A 20,958-nucleotide genomic window follows, 5' to 3' on the forward strand; every position below is an offset into this window, starting at 1 on the left:
TATTTGATCAGATGGCTCGTCGGTTGGCCAAGTCTCATCACATGGCATCATTTCCATTTGCATGATCATATGCAGCTAATGGAAGAAATTAATAGCTTAATATGAGCACTGGTACGTACCCTATGCACGAGTTGAGGCAGATCCATCCAAAGGCTCGCCAGTTCATCTCCTTCCACTTCCCCCTGCACAAAATTAAAATAGAAGTAATTTAGGAACACCACCTAATTTTCAAATTTGAGAGCTGTTTGACCTCATATTTGTAGATGAAATTGTACTATCTCCATATGCACGTAACAGTGTATATTCTAACACTCAGGAATTCCCTTCAGAATAGTGAAGATGTGAAAGCAACCAAAGATTTGGATGTACGAAAAGTAGAGAGAGGAGTTACTGGAACACGCACCTCTCGTAGAACACTGCGAAAGGAAGGATGCAGATGGTGCCAAAGGCGCTGCGGTAGGCGTGGAGCGCGAAGATGAACATGCCGCGGCTGATCACGACCTTGGACAGCATGATCAGCCCTGTGATGATCAGCTGCACCAGCACCATGGCCGCCGGCGCCTTCCACATCAGCCCAGTCGCAGCAGCAGCCTTCTTCCTCTCTGCTGCCTCGTCGACGGCGGCAGCCTCTTCCATCGCGATTGATCTCTCCGTGCTGGCTCCAACAGTAGGGGTGATGCTGCTCATGGCGGGTGGACGAGCTTATAATCTTGCGGAATGAGCTTCAAAGCTGGAACTAAAACGTAATGGGTGGACTACTTAATATATATATATATATAAAGGTTCCTGGTTGTCTTTTCTCCCACTAGAAGTTCTGGTTTTTCTCCAATTAATTTAAGCAGTAGTTGCAAGATTTGCATTGATAGGATATTTTGTATTTTGCAAGAAAGAAGTGACGTGGTGCATATATAACAGATAATACGTTAATACATTTAGACTGACGTCTAAGCATACATGATGAGCATCATTAAATTTCACGTAACAACATCTAACTTAAAATTCTTCCAAATAGAGTTTTGACATCTGACAATTCTTGACACTGAACCCAACACCACCCCCCCCCCCCCAAACCCCCCACCGCCATCCTTCACGGCACTAGCCAATGTGACGTTGACCCAAACGATGGCAACGACGCCCAGCATATTAGCATGCACCCCCATCATGACACTGTGGCCCGACGAGCGAGCGAGCCTTCTCTCGCTGCTCACCGCTGCGGACCGTCCGCTCGCTGAGGTCATCACAGGCTTCCTCGCGTGGTTGTCTTGCGAGCATCACCTCCGTGTCGGGGCGTGCTCTACTTCCTCGAGGTAATCCACACACCTGCCTATGCCCTTTCCCTTCCCCTCTTTCTCTAGCTCGTTTGCTATTTGCACGAAGAAGATAAAGCGACCTCGATTCTGAGTCAGAGGAGATTTCAATTCTGACGTGAGCTCCATTCAATTTCAATTCCGTATGCGATAAGAAGTTTAATAGATCTAAGTCAACAGGAAGAGCCAAGAAAAAATCTGTTATTTAGAAATTGAAAGAATAGAGATGACGTGCCGTCCGTGCCGTTGCCTGAAAAAGATATCTACGCAACTAAATTGGATTGGGAATAGTGTAAGTCGGAACTAATCCACTACCATTAGAACAACACTAATGGGTCGGGTAATTATAGATAATGTGTACATGTTTTTTCCTTTTAAGACTGTAGTTAACGGTGCTCTCTGTCGACTAATATAACACGAGGAAATATAGGACAATGTAGGAACTATTGCTGTGATCCGCAAGGAGACTCTTTACACCTCCACACACGCACAAAGTCATATAGATTCAGCATTGTAGGAAATGTTACTGTGCCGGATTACTTGTACTTAATTATTTTAATGAAGCATAAGGACGATTGAGAAATTTGCCATGTGTTTCAATTGTGTCCACTCTCAGCGAACCCAAAAAAGTCAAGGACGGTGTATGAATGATTGTTGTCACCCGCGGAGCCTCCAACCGTACAATGTTGAACGCAATGAAGTACTGATCCTGATTTTTTGTACTTATTTCAACTTTAAATAAGGGTGTGCTCCGCGTTGAATACTATATACTTCATAGTATATATCAGAGCTAGGGATAAGGCGGATTTGACGGTCAGTGGCGATACAAGAAAGGGTCTGAACTAGCCCGTGCTAGGGAGGAAGCCCATTTCTGGAGCTTAGCTTGTGCTAAGGGTCTGTCCTTGCACACAGCCAGTGTTGTTGTAGTCTAGTGGGTGCTGCGGGTGTTGTGGTCAGGTCTTTCTTGACAAGCATAGGTGATTTAGTTCTTGCAGGTTTAGTGGGGGGGTGGTTGGGTCTATGTAAGACGACTCTATTAATAGATTGATACGCAGCTCTCCTGCGTGTTTGAGAAAAAAGTATATACCCAAGCTATCCTTTACTACGTGCAATTGTCTGTAGTAGAATACTTAATAGTAGGATATTTACCTAAGGTTTGAATTTGTTGATGCATGTGTGGCTGACGCGTATTATACATAATATGTCAATACATTTAAACTGACGTCTAATTATTCAAGACGCCAAACTTCATGATAACATATTCAATCCAGTTTGACATTCCACTGTTTTAAAGCAGGCTTCGGTCACTGCTAGGAATTCTAGCACTAAGTATCGGGCGGGAACACCCGGTTAGTACCGATTCCCCGTCCGATATAGGCTGGCCGGTACTAAATGGGCGTACATTTAGTACCGGTCGCGGTGCCCGGTACTAAATAGCGCATTTAGATAATTTCGCTAAAAAAATAAAGAAAAAAATATTACAAGCCCCAGGTCACAAGTCACACAAATTTTTCAAGCATTATATGCACGTGCGTGGTCACGAGGATTCGAACCCATGACCTCCAGCCTCATGCATATCTTCCTTACCATCCCACTTATGCATCACATGTGACTAGATGGGAGATGCTTTCGTTTTGAAGCAACCCGTAGAGTACCATTTCGTACCGGGTCAAGACACCGGCCGGTACTAAATGTCATCATTTAGTACCGGGTGGTGTCATTGACCGGTATTAAATGGCCGCGCTATTTTAGTATCGGACCAAACCACCAGCCGATACTAAAATGCAACATTTAGTACCTGCCGGTGTCTTGGCCGGTTACTAAAATAGCTCCGGAGGTTTTTCAAATTTGGACCCGATACTAAAATGGCTCCGGAGCAAATTTAGTACCGGACTAAAAGTTAACCGGTAATAATCGAATGGACCAAAGCCGATCTTTTTAGCGGTGGTTTTTCGCGTCTTGTCTCAAAACATAAAACTTGCCTAGTAATGTGTTATCTCTTTTCAGTTCTCATAATTCTCTTCGTGATAATACTCCCTCCGTTCTCATATGATGGGCACATTTCAAAAGAAAAAAAAATCACATATGATCGGCATATACTGGAAGGCGCCTCGTGGAACACGTAACCTTCGCACGCAGCGCCGTCTCGCATTTACTCCGTAGCATGGGTGGGAATTCAATGGTCATTCCTGCAGTGCTACATGGACTCGTTTTGCATGCGCAGGGGAGGGAGGGGGGAGAGAATCGGTGCGGAGGCAGTAAATCATTTTGCATGTGCGTGGACACCGAAGAGTCACGAGTTAACAGCTGGTTTTTCACGAGGAAATTTTATGACGGGAGTAAATGAGATGATAAGCACACTTGTTTGCCTTGATCATTGAACCAAATGAAATGTGCCCATCATATGAGAATGGAGGGAGTAATGCATTACAGTCTGATAGTAATGCAGTCCTGGTGGTTTCGGTAGAGAATTTGCTGAGTGGTGCCTTAGGCTATCACCGTGTCGTTGCTAGCAAGTCGTATCATGTAGTTCAAGGTTCGGGGAGTAGAAAAAGCATATTGAGGGGAAAAGAAAATGTTGAGGGGAAAAAAAGAAAAAATAAAAACACATATATATATGAGAAAAAAAGAGAAAAAATAAGAAAAATAAATTGATGGTCCTTAGTTCCAAAGACTTCATCATACATTTTGGATATACTAGAAATCATACTCATTCTAATCTAAACATTTGCAATCTTGTAACGAGAATTTCATCTGTGTGTACATCATAATATCGGGCTAGGTCGGGTTCGAGTCAAGGAAAAAACCGATATTTTTCTTCTGGCCCGCGCCCCGATCCAAGCGTCAAGCCCAAAATCGTAGCATGAGCCTGCCCGTTGCACAACCCGACAGCTCGAGGGCTGACCCAACAACCTAAAGTCCTGACTCCTCCCACACACGCTATGTAGGATGGCCATCGCCGACGCCATGTCCCTTCCTCTGCTCTACACCGCTGCCACCCCCTTTGTCCGCTTGATCCGAGCCGCATGTCTAGTACGCGGTCTCATGCAATAACATGTTATCTCAATACGATTGATTATTATTATTTTATTATCTTGTTTCAGTACATATCCCTCAATTTGTTGAATAAAAAGAAGAAATATTGTAAGTAACGTTACAACAACAACTCGTACAATAGTGAGTAAGCAGTCTCATAGTCCTTAAGTTTAGTCTATGAGACGATTGTTTCGCAAAGCAACCACCTCGTTCTCTCTCCTCTACATCATAAAAAAATACTATATAGAATAGGAATCCCAATATCATGCCGGTCACCAAAATCATCTTCTTTGCTTCAATTCTTTCAACTTTTGTGGAAACAATGGTAGAGGGTAGACCATTGTTTCTTAGTGTAGAGAGGCCAGGATTGGGGAATCACTACACACCCAACACCTAGATTGCGGGGTGTCATCATATATATATATATATAGCCAATGGGCTCGAGTATACATGGAAAAGAATCAAGTATACATGGCAGGTGAGTAAACACATAATAAACACCTACAGCTATACATATCTCTAATACCCACCCGCAGTCGTAGCGGGAGGATCCCGGATGCAAAGACTGGACCTCAACTCCATGAACATCTGAACAGGCAAGCCTTTCGTCATGATGTCTGCAAACTGGTGAGAAGATGGAACATGGAGGACCCGGACCTATCCCAAGGCCACCTTTTCATGGACGAAGCGGATGTCGATCTCAATAAGCTTCGTGCGACGATGATGGACGGGGTTGGCGGTCATATAGACCACACTGACGCGCAGTAGACAACCATTGCTGAAGCAATGGAGATATGGAGCTCCCGGAGAAGCTGGCGCAACACTCGGCAACAACGCGAGCAACAGCCCTGTACTTAGCCTCAGCACTAGAGTGGGAGACCGTAGTCTGACGCTTCAAAGACCAGAAGATGAGGTTGTCGCCGAGGTAGACGCAATAGCCAGAGGTGGGATGCCGTGAGCCGGGGCACTCGGCTTAGTCGGCGTCGGAGTATGCTATCAGGGAGGAGGTGGGGCCGACACTGATGTAAAGGCCGGAGGAGAGCGAGCCCTTCACATAGCGCAAAATGCGCTTGATCAGCGCAAGGTGTGGCTCGCGGGGATCATGCATGAAGAGGCACAACTGCTAAACAGCGTACGCCAAGTCTGGCCAAGTCAGTGTGCAGTACTGTAGGGCGCCGGTGAGACTCCGATACTCCGATGGGTTCTCGACTACAGCGCCATTCGAGGCTGACAGCTTGGCACGAGTGTCCACTGGGGTCGTCGTGGAGTGACACTCGGCCATGCCGGCACGCTGCAGGAGATCGAGGGTGTACTATCGCTGGGATAGGAAGAGGCCGGCGGCGGAGAGTGCGACGGAGATGCCGAGGAAGTGGTGAAGGTCGCCAAGGTCCGTCATGGCAAACTCGGAGTGGAGTCACTCGATGATACGCTGGAGGAGGTCCGTCGAGGAAGCGGTGAGGATGATGTCGTCGACGTAGAGTAGCAAGTACGTGACATGATCGCCCTCTTCGTAAACAAAGAGAGAGGTGTCGGAGGCAGAAGCGGTGAAACCGATGTGCCGGATGAATGTGGTGAATTGCTGGTACCACGCTCGCGGAGCCTGTTTCAAGCCAAATAATGGACATTGAAACAGGCAAACATGGTCAGGGTTGGTAGGGTCAACGAAGCCGGGAGGCTGCTGGCCATAGACTGTCTCCTCCAGGTGGCCGTGAAGGAAAGCATTCTTCACGTCGAGCTGGTGAATTGGCCAGGAGCGGGAGGCGGCGATGCTGAGGATGACTCGAATCATTGCCAGTTTTACAACCGGGCTGAACGTCTCGCCATGCTACTGGGATAAGCCTCGGACCACCCAATGAGCCTTGTGACGAGCGAGAGTACCTTCGAAGTGGAATTTATGCTTATAAATCCACTTGCCCGTCACAACATTAGCGCCCGGAGGACGCGAAATGAGGCGCCAGGTGCTGTTGTTGATGAGCGCCTTGTACTCGTCGGCCATGGCAGCCCACCAGTTTGGGTCAGCGAGCCCACTGCGGTAGTTCGCCAGGATAGGTGAGATCGATGAATGTGCCGCTGCGAGATTCATCGGATGAACCTTGCGTAGTGTCCCAGTCTGTGACCGGGTGACATGCCGTCGAGGTGCAGGTGGGGCATTGGCGGCAGCGCAGCTGGCTGCACCGGCATAGGCACTGGCGACGCTTGCACAGGAGGTCGGAGCCGCCTGCTGGGAGGCGGCTAGTGGAGCGGTGCTGCAGCTATGGCGGCTGGGCCAGCTGCGGGCGCTGCTGCTGGGCCACCAGGGATGGTGCTGGTCCCTGGAGTGGCAGCAGGTGTACAACTGGGTCGGTGGAGGACCGAGCCGTACTAAAGAATGGTGGGGTCATTGAGGACATCAGCTGAGGAGCAAAGACGCAGTTGCTCAATGTCGTTGGTGGATGGAGCAGTCGCAGGTGAAGGTGCCGCTGCAGCAGTACACAGAGGTACCGGCGCGGCCTGTCCAGTTAGGAGAAAATCCAGACTGGATGGGAACCTGTGGAGTAGAGCTGAACGGAAAGCAAGACTCGTCGAAGACAACATGATGAGAGATGATGATGCGTCGAGTAGAGAGGTCAAGGCATCGGTACCCTTTGTGGGAGGAAGGGTAACCAAGGAAGACGCAAGCTGTGGACCGTGGGGCAAGCTTGTGCGGTGTCGTGGCACTAAGGTTTGGGTAGCATAGGCAGCCGAAGGTGCGAAGATGGGCGTAGTCGGGGGGCGCTATGGTACAGAAGGGTGTAGAGAACACTGTTGCGGATAGCAGAACAGGGACGCCTGTTTAGGAGATAGGTAGCCATAGCGAGTGCTTCGGCCTAGTAGGAGGGGGGCATGTGTGCTTGTATGAGAAGTGTGTGGCATATGTTATTCAACGTGCGAAGGGTTCGTTCGGCCTTTCCATTCTAGGGGGATGTGTAGGGCAGGAGAGGCGTAAATGAATCCCGCGTGAGGAGAAAAAGATCGTGAGGGCACAGTTAACGAACTCGGTGCGTTATCCGCCTGAATGTTCCTAACGGGAAGGCCGAACTGGGTTTGGAGGAAGCTACAGAAGTGGGTTATGTGGGTATGAACGTCAGATTTATGAACTAGAGGAAACATCCAACAGAAGTGGGTGAAGTCATCTAGCATAACCAAGTAGTCCTGATAACCCCGAGATACTAGTGACAGGGGACATCCAAAAATTGTAGTGAACAAGCTGAAAGGGAGTTGTACTGTAGGAAGTAGAAGTCGAAAAGGGTAGCCGCACATGTTTTCCTAACCAGCACGAATGACAAAGTCTATGATTATCTCTATTACAAGTAATAGAAGAATTATTTCGAAGGATGTCGAGGGCGGAGCTCCCAGGATGACCGAGACGGTGATGCCAAATGGTGGTGGAGGTGGCGATGTTGGCGTGGGTGGTGGTGGTGGCAGCAGCTGGGGGAATGGTGTAGAGGTCGCCAACACTATTGCATCGAAGCATCACGCGTCGGGTCAGGATATTCTTAGCAGAAAAAACAAGTGTGTCAAATTCTATATAGCAATTATTTTTACGTGGGAACTGACGAACAGAAAGGAGGTTCTGAACTAGCGATGGGACAACAAGAACATTATTTAGATGGAATTTGGATGCACTGGTGTGAAGGTATGAGGTGCCATAACACGAGGCAGGAAGATTATGACCGTTTCCTATGGTAATGAAAGAATGAGAGGGGAGAAGACAGCTCATTAGTATACCATCCATAGACGACATGTGGGTTGACGCGCCGGAGTCCATAACCCAAGGGCCAGGGTTCTGGAAGGACAGCTGGTTCAGGGTCGCAACCAGCCCAGCATGATCCCAGCTTTGGCCCGTAGGAGACACCTACAGTGGCGCAAAGGCCGTGTGGGCCTGGGGCGAGGGCCCAAGAAGCCCTAGTGCACCAGCGTGCCAGCCAGATCCGTCGTATTGGGCCTGCATGCCCTGCTGGACGGCATAGGTGTTGAAGCAGATCCATGGGCCGCCTGGGCGCATCTGGCCCATGGCCTGCGGGAAGAAGCTGCCGGTCTGCTGCTGGCTCGCAGGCGCCTACTGTTGACGCCCCTTCTTGCCTCCGCCGCCGCCGCCTCCACCAGCGCCGCCGCCCTTCTCCCGAGCCCCCTTGACTAGAGCCGGAGGAGGAAGAGCGGCACCCACCCAGGGAAGTGCAGCCAGAAGCTCCAGCACCGGCGACAAGAGCCGTTGCAACGGCCACCTTGTCCTTGTTGGCGAGCCGAAGCTCCTTGAGGGTGAGCATGTCGCGGGCGCGGGCGAAGTCAGGGAGGACCGGGGAATTGGCGATGTCGTCGGCGGTGTTGGTGAAGTGCGGATTGACGCCGCCGAGGAGGTTGAGGACAAGCTGGGAGTTTGGGACGCCATGGCCGACATCGCGGAGGGCATCGGCGACGGTTTTCATCTTCTGGCTATACTCTGAGATGGTGGAGTCACCTTGAGGGTGTGAAATTCGTGCGTGAGGAAGATAGCCCGTGGCTCCTTGTTGGCGCGGAAGAGGCGCTCGATCGCTGTTCAGAGGGCGCGGGCGCTCTGGTCGTCGCCCTCCATGGCGAGATCGAGAACAGAGTCATCGACCGAGCCGAAGAGCCACGTCCTGACGCAGCAATCGGCCGAGTACCATTGGGGGTCGTCGAGGTGCGCAGGAGAAGACCCATCGATGTGCGATTGGAGACCGAACTTACTGCACATCGATTTGAAGAAGGATGCCCACTTGGTGTAGTTGGAGTTCTTCATCTCCAAGGTCACCGGAACGTGGGACTTGATGGAGACGGTGGCGTAGGGGTGGACGATCAGAGGCGGCGTGGTGGCGTCATTGGCGGCAGGCATGCTGCCGTTCTTGGCGGCAGGCATGCTGCCGTTCCCGGTGGCAAGCGTGCGGCAAGGGCGCGCCGCACGGCTAGGTGGGGTGGCTGCGTCGTGCAGGAGCACAAGATGCAGATCAGAATGGAGAGGTTGAAGGCAACCGAAAAAGAAGGTGTTTAGGAATTTCGAACTGGTCTCTTGAAACCATGTAGAGAGACTAGGATTGGGGAATCACCACACATCCAGATTGGGGGGTGTCGTCGTTGTCACATATATATATATATATATATGTATATATATACATACATACATACATATACATACATACATATACATACACATACATACATATACATACATACGTGTATATATACATATATATACATACGTATATATATATGTATACATATATATATATATACGTATATGGTATGTGTACGGTATGTAGACCCAAATGCGAGCATATGGTCCGTCTAAACCCAAACCCCATCCGTCCGCCGCTTGTCCCGCACGGCTCGGAAGTCGGAACTAACCTTAGACCATCTCCAGTTCTGTCCCCCATCCCACACTTTACCCCAAATATAGAAGTTTTGGTCCTATTCACCTCTCCAACGGATCCCCCAACGTCTCCCCCATTCCTACGGGTGCCCTCCCTCTCCCCCATCCGCGGCTGCCCAATCCCGTAGCGACACGCGGCACCGGGGCCCGCTTGCCGTTGGAGCCAGCCGAGGACGAGGACGACGACGCGGTATGGCGCGCGGAGGAGCTCGGGGAGGAGGCGGTACACGGCGAGGTCGCCGGATCTGGAGCGAGGTCGGCGAGGACGAGGAGCGCGTCGGGGTGGCCGAGGTCGAGCGAGTGCCGGGTCCGGCCGCGGCTGCTGTTGCTGCTGCTCGTCGGAGGAGGAAGAGGACGCGGGCCACGGAGCCGCGGCTGCTGCTCGTCGGAGGAGGAAGAGGACACGGGCCACGGAGCCGCGGCTGCTGCTGATGCTGCTCGTCGGAGGAGGAAGAGGATGCGAGCCACGGAGCCACGGCTGCTGCTGCTACTGCTCGTCGTCGGAGGAGGACGACGCGGACCAGGGAAGAGGACCGGCGCCGCGGAGCTGCTGCTGCTGCTGCTACTCCTCGTCAGGGTGGCGGTGCTTGTCGGGGTGGCGGGAGAGCAACGGATGGGGGAGGGATGCGAGCGCCTGCTGGAGACCGTCTAGCGGATGGGGGAGACATGAGGTGTGTTCCACGCCCTTTTCCCTCAAAATGGACAGCCGGAATGATAACACTACTGGAGATGGCCTTACACGACTCGGCTCTGAGCTTGGGCGTCCAGCACACCCACCCAAGTTCTCCTGTTTGCAATCCGGCCATCCCGCACACACGCAGAAAATCTGCCGCCCTAATTCGTTCGTCGAGCAGGAAGCGTGATGCACAATCCATGGGGGAGGGCGTCTCTCTGGCATCGGAGGAAGAGATCTCCCTGATTGCCGCAGCTTCTTCAATCGCTAGCACCCTCCCCCTCAGTCCCCTGCGTGTCTGCAACTATGGATCTCTACGTGCGGCGGCGGCGGCGGCTCCCATCGGTAGAAGCCCCGGCGTCTCGGTGACGGCTCAGCAGCGGCCTCTCCCTCTCGTGATAGTAGCACCACCCTCGCATTCGCGTCCCCACCGATTATGCTGTCAAGCGGTCTGGTAAGCTAATTTCTAGTTCATTCTTGTTCGCCCAAATCCCCACTCCTTTCGTTGCCCGACTCCCCTGCGGATCCATTCTTCTTCGCAGCAGGATACACTCCAATCCTCCACCGGCGGGGCGGTGACATCATAGCTCCATCCATCTCCTTAGTCAGCTGGTGCCACCGGTGGGCAAGGACATCGGGGTTGCCGTAGTCCTAGTGCTTTTGTGAGCCGACCGTCCCATTGAGGCCAGCGGGCACAAGCTCCCAAGGTGAGCAGCCACAAAATTTCCCGTACTCATTAAACTTAAGCCGATTCCCTTTGGTTAGGAGCCAATTCCCTTTGGATTATGATTATTGCTTCACCGTAAATCCGTTGTTGTGTTTAGTCACGAGGAATTGGGAATTACCATAGTAGCCATATCATCTGAATTTTTAGATTTTACACCAGGTTACATAGGTTTGTTTGATATAGATGCCAGCAGTGGCAGGTTTCATTGTGTTCACTGTTTAATCATGTTTTTTCAATTGCTTGAAACTAAATTTTCTAAGTAATATGGTAACTTAGATTGCTCTTATAGTGAATTCTTATATTCATATTACGAAGTTCTTGTAATCTTTTGTTTCCTGTAAATAAATATATAGAAAATGGTGATAATGTTTTTTATTTTATATTATAATAGTAAATATATTATTTTCTTTACTGGAGATGCATTCATTTTCTGGGGATGGACATCTCATCCGTGGCTCACTTGGATCTGATTCCCGTCAGCTCCATTTTATGTTGAATCGGCATCGTGGCTGTGATTTTTCTTGTCTGTTCCCCATCTAGGCCGGGGGAAACGGATAGCCTGATGAGGTGAGCAGCCGCAAAAAATCCACGTTACGAACTCTGCTTTGATTTGACTCCCTTTGGATTAGCGGCCGATTCCCTCTAGACCTTGGATCAGATTTATCCTTTCATTTACATCCAATTGTTAAGTGCTCTTCGGTTACTTCTATATATTCCTACAAGATTAGCCCCAAATTGCCCCACTGCCTGCGGTGGACTCGGCCACCTGAGCTGCAGACATGCATGCAACCAAAAGGTTTTGATCAATCATAGTTTTTCTTGCTGCATGCAGACATGCAGTTCGATTGTTTGAAACAAGCATGCCCAATTATCTCATTGGTCAGCTTTGTCTTCCCCTCATAGTGATATATTCTTTTACTACCTTTCTTTCATATTGAAATCAATTCTTCCAGATATACTGTTCAAAGGAGCGTATTCTCGTTAAGGGAGAAAAAGATACCAAGTTGCTGTTCACATGTTTTTTTAAAAAAAAATGGAGAACCCATTATCTCAACTTTTAGCTTATTTAGGTCATGAGATTAATCAGTTGTTCTCTTAGATGACCACGGGAGCAGGTAGACTTATTGTTTCAGTTCCTAGGAGCTAATTTCTTTTTTAGTACTATTTTGCTAGTTTTAATGTAAACTCTAGATTAGTGCGTCCAGTAGATAAAAACAAAGCTTATCACTTATGAGAATCATTATGTTATTGGCAAGCTAGAGCTCCCTTTCTTATAGCCATATATGTTATTACCATCTTTGTTCAGTCCTACTTGTTATTATTCATGTACGTTTGTTCTAAGTTTTATTCACTACAAATCCAGGAGAAGGGGCCCATCAGATTAGGTCAGAGCTCCCCTTCTACGTGCCTTACAACCCACTAAACACCACTAAACACCGATCAAGAAGCTTCCAGCCAGACTTGAGGCGCACAGGACAAGATCTTGATCGTCGAGGGGTTCAAAATAAATGGAGACCTAGTGTCTTATCTCATATATTTTGTTTCTGTTTCAAAGATGGATTGATATACATGTCATGCAATACAAATGTGCCATGGTATACCATAGTTTGTGTTACATCCTACTCTTACTTTCCATTGTGTTACATCATGAGGTTCCTCGGAGCACCTTGATGCTAAATCTGTGCCTAGTCCAAATTATGGTAAAATGGGTTATGGTAAATTTTGACACACAGGGCCTGTTTGATAGAGCTCCAACTGATCCTGATTCTCTGTGGAAGCTGATTCTGTAAGAGAAGTGATTCTGTGGCTGAAGGTGATTCTTTTTTATTCTCTAGAATAAATTCTTAAAATCAGGATGGAGAATCACTTCACAGAATCAGGAGAAGCTATTTTTTTTCCAGCTCCCAGCCTCTTAATTTATTTCAAAGAATCACTCCACAGAATCAGCAGAGAATCACTTCTCTCTGAAAAACTATTTGGCAGAGCTCTCGCTGGATTCAGCAGAGAACCAGCTCTAGGAGCTCTGCCAAACGCGCCCATACAATGGCACATATCGATTCTAGTAACTATGTCATGGTAAAATGATCTCATTATATATTGTCAAATTATCCTCGGAATTGCTTGACGCCAAATTGTTGCCACTCTCCTTCGTTAGTACTGTATCTTGAATTATAGCACGTACCTCATTTTATAGTAAATTGATAATAATACTGATTGTCAATAAAAAGTAGTAAACCTGTCCAAAATTATTATCAGTAGTAAACTGTGTACTATCATAGCTCATCATGTAAATTCAATCTGATGTATTACTGCTGATTGTCAATTAAAAATAGTAAATATGTCCAAAATTATCAAATTAGTAGTAAACTATGTACTATCGTAACTCATCATATAAATTCGATATGATGTATTACTTGAGCGATTGTAGTAATTCTTATGTGCTACAAATACCAAATTCTGATATATTACTTGAGTTATTCTTGTAACCATTGGGCATTGGCATGCACGTGTGGACAAAAAACATTGTAGCACACACATGCACCGTGTAGACAAAATAATAGGCGAGGCAGGCATGAAGTAAATGCAACGATAATCACGGTCATTTATTGCTAGAAAAAAGCTGGCCGGCTCATGCAGCCTGTAGCACGGCGGCTCGCTCGCCCTGGCCTGGCTAGCTGGATTGCTAGCTGTTGCCTCGCATGCGATTGGAAACGGAACAGGCGAAGCCGTCGCGCTGGATTGGACGGGAGGGGGAGCGACCGTGGGGAAATCCAGCGGCATATGGTGCGCTGGATGGGATGGGCAGGCCACAGAATAGCCTATTCTATAGCCGGCCAGCCACAGAGTACTCTCTCTCTCTCTCTCTCTCTCTCTCTCTCTACACACACACACATACATACAGAGTACTTAATGGGCTGAGTATACATGGAAAGGAATCATGTATACATGGCAAGTGAGCAAACACATAATAAACACCTACAGCTACACTAAATATCTCTAATACTGAGATTATCTAGGATTTGTTTACCTATAAAATGCATTTATTCCTTGGAAAATGCATTAAGCATCATTTTTTTTTCAAATTATGTACAACTCAAGTGCCACCATAATGCACGGATGAGTTTCCACTGTACATGGCTGGTTACATATACGTCAGTGCGCGCAGCAGTACTCATTTATTTCTAACGAGTACAAAGCTAAGTGTGTACAAGATCGGTGTCAAAAACAGTTCACTTGTCAGCATGGGCGACGACCTCACATCTGTTCCGGCAATAAAGGCAAACAAAAGCAGGTGTAAAGGATTACCAAATGGTGCATTAGGAAATGGCAAATAAATAATAAGAATATATGGGCCAAATTGTGTCTTGGACAAACATAGTTAACTACTACAGAACAAGTGGCAAACCACGTCTATCTCAACTTCTGAAAACATGCCAGTTTCTGGAATCCGCAAGGCTCGTCTGACTATCAAAACTGACACTCTGATCAGGGGTGGATCCAGGGGTGTTTATCCGGTCATCTGACCCGATAAACTCAGCAAATTCAGTGTTAAATCACTGTTCTAACACTCTAGATCCCAGCGTTTATGTGGAGATGACCCCAATGGTCAGGACAGCTAGATCTCTGAATGCACTAGTTTCTAACAGAAAAAGTGCCTCCTGAGAGAACTGCATCCAAAGATTTGCCCCCCTTCCCCTAGAAACAGGTATTGCACACCAACGATGAATCCGTAATCATCTGTAAATCTCTTTCCCAACCAAAATAAAACAGGTATTGTGCAGAATGGTGAACCTTTCAGGGTGCAAGTGAACTCTGTGTTTTCCTCGCCAGAGACCTTTAGTAACTGATTAACTGCCAATTGCCATCATTGTGCACTTTGCGTTTTCTCGTCATTGTAACCAGCTGCCTTCCCCGTTCTGCCCACCAAGATTGAATCAGGTGCTGGACCCTCATAATCTCCAGTTAGACCACGGTATGAACGTGCCTTGAGGTAGTCGATTGAGGACATTGCTCTTCCTTGGTAAAGGACAGCGTCGTTGTTCTGGTTTTGAATGCTTAGTGCCTTTTCTGTTACCTCAGCCAGTGTAAGTGATGTTTCTGATTGTTCCATACTTTCTGGTGGGGCCAAACAATTGAAAAAACATGTAACAATTAAAATTAGATCAAGCAAAATAAAAGATTATGAGCAAGCCAGTCACAGACACTATTAAAGTACAGAACTTGTTCACACAATGACGGATGCATAGACTTAGCACATGATGTACCTTGAGTGCAGTTATCTTCCACATAGGCACCTTTGATAAAGGAAAACCGTGCTTCTTCTGTTGCGACTGTAACTTCTTGTTTCTCTGAAGTGATCAAATCCTTGAAATCCAGAAGATATTCACCAGTCCATTCTCTTCCCCTGAAAACATTTTGCTTCTGGCATCAGAACCATCATAAAATTCTGCAAACTGATGCCACATCTGGCACTTCATATACATTTGTAATCAGGCCATGAGTGACAAAATTAACTCAATGGTGCTAGTAGAGTACGTTAATGCTGCATACCTGCTAAAAGCTAATACAGCTTCAAAAGGTGTAATAACTGGAGCTAAAAAATCTTTGCTGTCCAGCAGAGCAGTTTGGGCACAAGAAACATAAACAAAAACTTCGCACTGCCAAAAGGAAAAACAAGTTGTCAGCTGAAATAGATAGGGACACAGAAAACAGTTCAGACTTAAAGAAGCCCACCTCAGGAAAATTCGCAAGTTTTGCAGAATTAGGCCGGCCCATGACCAATGTATAAGATTTCTTTCCAGCAGCCCTGATCGCTTCTTTCAGTTGTTTAATTACATGAAGATAACCAGCTGCATCATGAAAGAATAGAATGCACCACATCAAGAAATCTATGTGTTTATGCTAAAATTCTAAACCAGCTAAACTTGAGAAAATAAAAAAAAATAATACTCAAGTGAAGTGACAGTATCTATGATCATTGAACTGGACTAAATCAGCGTATCAGTAAAGAAAAGAGAAGCGTCTGGTCCTGCCAAACCATCAACTAGTTCCAGAGTTCCTGCACATCCCACTTGAAGTGCTTCCGGTCCCAACTAAACCTGCCTTGGGTCATCTAATCAGGCTTGGACCAGGTATTGCATAGTCTGATGTCTTTCTACGGCGCATGCTTGACCAAAACATCTACGCAAAAATCAAAGCTCACGTTACTATTTGATAAAGAGCTCGACATTCTAACAGCACCTCAATATTCATTTAAGAGATAGTCATGCTCTAAGTCACCACATTTCGGGGACGGTAGGGTCGAGGAACAGGGATGACGAACACAGAACCCTGCATTGGAAAAGTATGGTACAATAGGGGTATACCTCTTTGGGACGATAGTTTGGGAGGGAGGAACGCAATCCTAACAAAACCGGAATGATAACATGGAACGATACCCAATTAATACACATCTCCATGATAATTTAGACATATACCACAAATATATAAAAAGATAGAATCTAATAGTAAACTGGGCTGATTATCTTTCCAGCCACCACAAACGAATGCACATAGAATTGAGCCCACGACCCACGTTCTTGCCAGCCAATAGCAGCCAAGTAGACCCACATCCTTGCTACCAGGGACCATCGTCCTTCCTAGTTCCTGTGCTCGTCGGGTCACGTACCAGACGCGATCCAGGCAGTGACCCGCACCTTCCCAGACCCACGTTACTGAACGTTCCGCAGAACAGGCATCACTAAGTCGTCCCGCGTTTCCGGTGACTAAGGTCATGCTGGTATAATAATTTATTTGTTTGAATTAGAAAAGCATACCAACACCCAGAGTTCCCACTAAAATGCCAATAATATTTGCATCCTTTGCCTTCTCCACAAGGTAATATCTGCAAGTACATGTGCGCTTTGTTATGAGTACCACATATTGTCAGGAAAAAGTATATGAATGATGAAAAAAAGGTACCTTCGCCTAAGAACTTTCATCAAATGAGAGAAATCTGTTGAGAGTTGACTTTTTATTGCATCATATCTAACTGCAAAAGAAAATATCAATATCAAATGCATTACGTTATAGAAGATCCCTGTATTAGAGCAATAGCTACATCACAAATTCCATGAGGTTGAAGTTGAAATTGAGGACTGAAGATCAAGAATTGATCTTTTACTGTAAAAATGACTGTACTCAAAATACATCAAATTGGTATGTGTGCATGTGTGCCACAAAGCTATCTGGATTGTATACTCATATTCAAAAGAAAAGCGACTATAAGCTAGGAAACAAGACACACACTAAACAATACTCCTGTTAGCGACAAAATGAGGAAGAAGAAAACAAACCTATTTCACATTTATTGAAAGTCAGCACAATGTTGGCAAATGCCGAATTATCTTGCCCAATCCAAAATATTAAATAGTCCTCCATTTTTTCCTCAGCTGAAATATTCCATGTAACACCACCAAGGTTGTACTTGTGTGTGGAACTAGAACATTCCATGCTACAACGATTATCCAGAAATGTTGGCACATCACTCTTTATCGACAAATCTACATGGCAAGAGGTTCCACTTGATTGAGGATAATCATTTTCATCTGCAGTACTTGATGACGGGCTCATAACTGAACACAGAACATCTGCATACTGGACTTCAGGATTGCAGGAATTTGATTTACACGACTCTTCAAAAGTTCGTCTAAGGTCATCCAATGCATATGCATACTCTAGTCCATATAAAACCTATTTGGTAAGGCATGTTAGCCAAGAATATTACAAATAGAACAATACAGATGGTGGCACAGCATAGATAGTACTTGATATTTAACAGTCAAACACGTCACTTGTACTGGAGAAAATCTAAATCAACAGAAACCAAAACTGAGCAGAGTTTTTTTGGACATTATGCAAGAGAGCTGCATATCTTTGCAATAAAAAGAAAAATGAATGAAGTTCATTACATCGTGAGTTCTGCACTCACACATTCAGGATCAACGAAAATCTTAATCATGAATAACATAATATTGGAACCAGCAAGATGTTATGCAAATATTGCACTATGCCAATATACCATTACTGGTGCCATAATAGGAAGAGTGGAAGAGCACAGGGAAACAGTAAAAGATTTTACTCGCCTACTTTTAAGCCTAGATTACAAGTTAGTATAGGAATGATGACCTAAATCAAAACATGTGTTGCCCAAAAGAAACGATCTCACTACTGATCTAACTGATATTGCTCTCAACGCTAACAATAATAATCTCAGAAAAAATGTTTTGATTCGTGAAAGAAATCTGAGGGTGCGTTTGGTAGCGCTCCAGGCGCTCCGCTCTGCACCAAAATCGCCGGAGCGCTACCAAATGCCTAATTTGCCGTCCGATTCTTCCGGGAATCGAGCTGTAGCGCTTCACCTGCTTCCACGTAAAATGGGGAGCGGAAAAAACCTGCTCCCCTCGATTCTCTTCCGCTTCGGCCGCTCGTCCCCGACCGTCATGCCCGTCATCCGGCCGCCCATCCCCTCCAGTACCCCGGCCGCTCGCCCGCCGCCGGAGCTTGGCCATCGGAGTTCTGCTGAAGGTCGATTCGTGGCTGCCGGTCCTCATCCCCACGGCGTAGGTCCGCCCTCCGCTCGTTACCACGCCGCAGCTCTGCCTTCCGCTCGTCCTGCTCCGTTCGCGGCCGTCGAGGCTCATCCCTGCCGCAGGTCCGCCCTCCTCTCCTCCTGCTCGATTCGTGGTGCAGAAGCTCGATTCATAGCCGCGGGAGGTCGATTGGCGGCACAGGAGCTCGATTCAATGTCGCAAGAGGTCAATTTGCGGCACTGCATAGGATGCCGACGCCGCTCCGCTGTCGTCGCCTGGAGTTGGGAGCCTGTGGAGCGCCACCACCAAACGGGATTTTTGGGGGGTTGGAGCGACCGAGAGCGGGAGCACCTAGAGCGAGGAGCGGAGCTGAGCGGAGCTGGTTTGGAGTGCTACCAAACGCACCCTGAATCCAATGCCCTTTTTTTCTCCATTTACCTTAATATAGTTAAGAAGAGTCCTTACATGGGTAGCAAAAGCACTCATTTTTTAGCATGTTGATCTGGTAGTGTGATTTAGTAGAGTTGTCAATAAAGAATTCATGAGAAGGTGCTATGATTATTCTGTGGATTAAAGAAAACTCATTTAAGAACAGGAAATAGTTTGGTCCATACCAGAATACGCTTATTGCCTTTCCTTGAGCACTCCAGCATTGAGCTGGCACAGGCGTGGACATCCAATGGTGCCTTCCCGAGTACGAAGAAAGCTGGCAAATTTGATGTTCTACATTTCAAGTTGGCAGTGTGATACTGTTAGCACAAACATATAGCAAACAGTAAATGGTTCCAAACAAGTAGAAAAATTGGTGGCAACAAATTCCCTCTAACCATCAACAGGTTTGTCCTAAATTTTGTGCAGCTAAGCACAATACTTTTTATGGCATGAAGCGTGATTAACCAACAATGTTGCCATGCCCGTCCCACTAACTGAATAAACCAGGAGCATCAATTTCATTAGAATCACCATCAGTACAATAGAACTCTATCCCCAACCTCAATGTTCCTGCTTTCTTCAGTTAATGGCATATGACAAATTTGATGAATCCCATAGAGAAAAAAATGGAACATCTAATTGTTTGTCCTCCGAAATAAAACTTGTTTACAGAAATTAGCTAACTACAAGACACTAAAACTCCCGCTAATACCATACATAAGAACCCCATCCACCACTGATAAAAAAAATCGGAAGAGAAAATGAGGTTCAATCTTTCGAGAGGAAGCGCAAACATTAGAGGTGGGCGTGCGGGGTTGCTCACGGGCTCATGCAGGCGTGGCCGTAGTGGACGACGCACTGCGCGTCGATGTGTGACGCGCCCACCTCGTCGACGCAGCAGGAGTTGTACGCCGTGTCGGCCATCACGAACACCCTGACCCCGCCGCCGCCGGAGGAGAGCTCCCGCCGCAGCGCCCGTGCCACCGCCGGGGCGTCCTTGAGCATCTCGTCGGGGAACTAAGGCGCCAAGAAACCCAGCCGAAGAATCAGATCGGGGCACCAGCAAGCGCTCAATGGATCAGGAAAGAGAGCACCGAATTGGAGAGAAATGGATTGAGCTTGATTACCTGAAGGGCGACCCTGGTGTAGGCGCGCGCGCGGAGGAACTCCGCGGTACGGGGGATCTCGTACCTGGAGCCGACGTCGGCCTCCATGGCCGACGAGTGTTCGGGAGGTCGCGCGCCGCCGGAAGAGAATGGGGAAGGGGGAAGCAAGACGGCTGCTCCAGGCCTCCAGGGTTTTGGGTTTGTGAGTTGGCGTCTCGTTTGCGCCGTTGGATCGAAGTATTGGGGCCCAAATCCATAAGCAGTTAAGATACTTTTAGCATTGGGGATACTTAAGCCAGCCGTGTTTCCTTACTCTATTTTTAAGCATAACGGTTACTACAAGCTAATTAGTTAATTATTTTAAACATCATATATAAGTACAAAGAGAATAAAATCTATATACAAAAGCAAATATTCTCCCCCGTATGTCGGATCATGATCGAACATTTCGTATCTTCATAACCATATTTATCGAATCCGGATCAAACCATTTCTCAATTCAGCATTTAAAAGTTGTTATATTAAAAAAAAACTCCAGCAAAATCCTTACTCAAGCTCCTACTTAAAAAGTAGAAACCAAGAAAAAACTTCACTTCAAGAGAACCCTTATTGAAATCCCTAGAGTCCCTACTCAAACCCCTAAAGTAGCCCTCCCAGCCCTTTCTCCCAGCCCCTAGAGTAGGGAGACACCTAAATCGCCCT

At 47.1% G+C, this 20,958-nt stretch overlaps 2 protein-coding genes and 1 long non-coding RNA gene across 6 annotated transcripts in view; 1 reads left to right on the forward strand and 2 right to left on the reverse strand.

Annotated features, from left to right (window-relative positions):
* Positions 1-722, reverse strand: part of LOC112903113 (WAT1-related protein At5g64700-like) — a 29,831-nt gene extending 29,109 nt beyond the window's left edge. For all 3 annotated transcript variants that reach the window (XM_025972330.1, XM_025972329.1, XM_025972328.1), the window contains exons 1-2: positions 404-722; positions 120-182 (exon numbers count right to left, since the gene is read on the reverse strand). In XM_025972330.1, the coding sequence (XP_025828115.1) occupies positions 120-182; positions 404-687 (347 nt within the window). In that variant the 5' untranslated portion in view covers positions 688-722. The remainder of the gene's footprint in view (positions 1-119; positions 183-403) is intronic.
* A 9,755-nt stretch (positions 723-10,477) lies between these two features.
* Positions 10,478-12,775, forward strand: LOC112902945. The gene is made up of 3 exons (XR_003230697.1): positions 10,478-10,874; positions 10,963-11,127; positions 12,511-12,775. It is a non-coding gene; the product is annotated as an uncharacterized LOC112902945 (long non-coding RNA).
* A 1,667-nt stretch (positions 12,776-14,442) lies between these two features.
* LOC112902707 (2-(3-amino-3-carboxypropyl)histidine synthase subunit 2-like) lies at positions 14,443-20,479 on the reverse strand. Of its 2 annotated transcripts, none has more exons than XM_025971876.1 (10): positions 20,278-20,479; positions 19,974-20,167; positions 19,333-19,441; positions 17,483-17,879; positions 17,109-17,178; positions 16,964-17,031; positions 15,882-15,997; positions 15,699-15,805; positions 15,413-15,552; positions 14,443-15,263 (listed from the first exon to the last, which is right to left on the reverse strand). In XM_025971876.1, the coding sequence occupies exons 1-10, from the start codon at positions 20,362-20,364 to the stop codon at positions 15,013-15,015; spliced, it is 1,539 nt and encodes a 512-aa protein (XP_025827661.1). In that variant the 5' UTR covers positions 20,365-20,479; the 3' UTR covers positions 14,443-15,012. The 2 variants fall into 2 exon arrangements, 1 of the variants encoding a protein (XP_025827661.1); XR_003230639.1 differs by having other exon boundaries at positions 14,912-15,263; positions 15,413-15,619.
* Between the last annotated feature and the right edge of the window lie 479 nt (positions 20,480-20,958).

This window comes from Panicum hallii, chromosome 8, assembly GCF_002211085.1.
Source record: "Panicum hallii strain FIL2 chromosome 8, PHallii_v3.1, whole genome shotgun sequence".
NCBI lineage: Eukaryota > Viridiplantae > Streptophyta > Magnoliopsida > Poales > Poaceae > Panicum > Panicum hallii.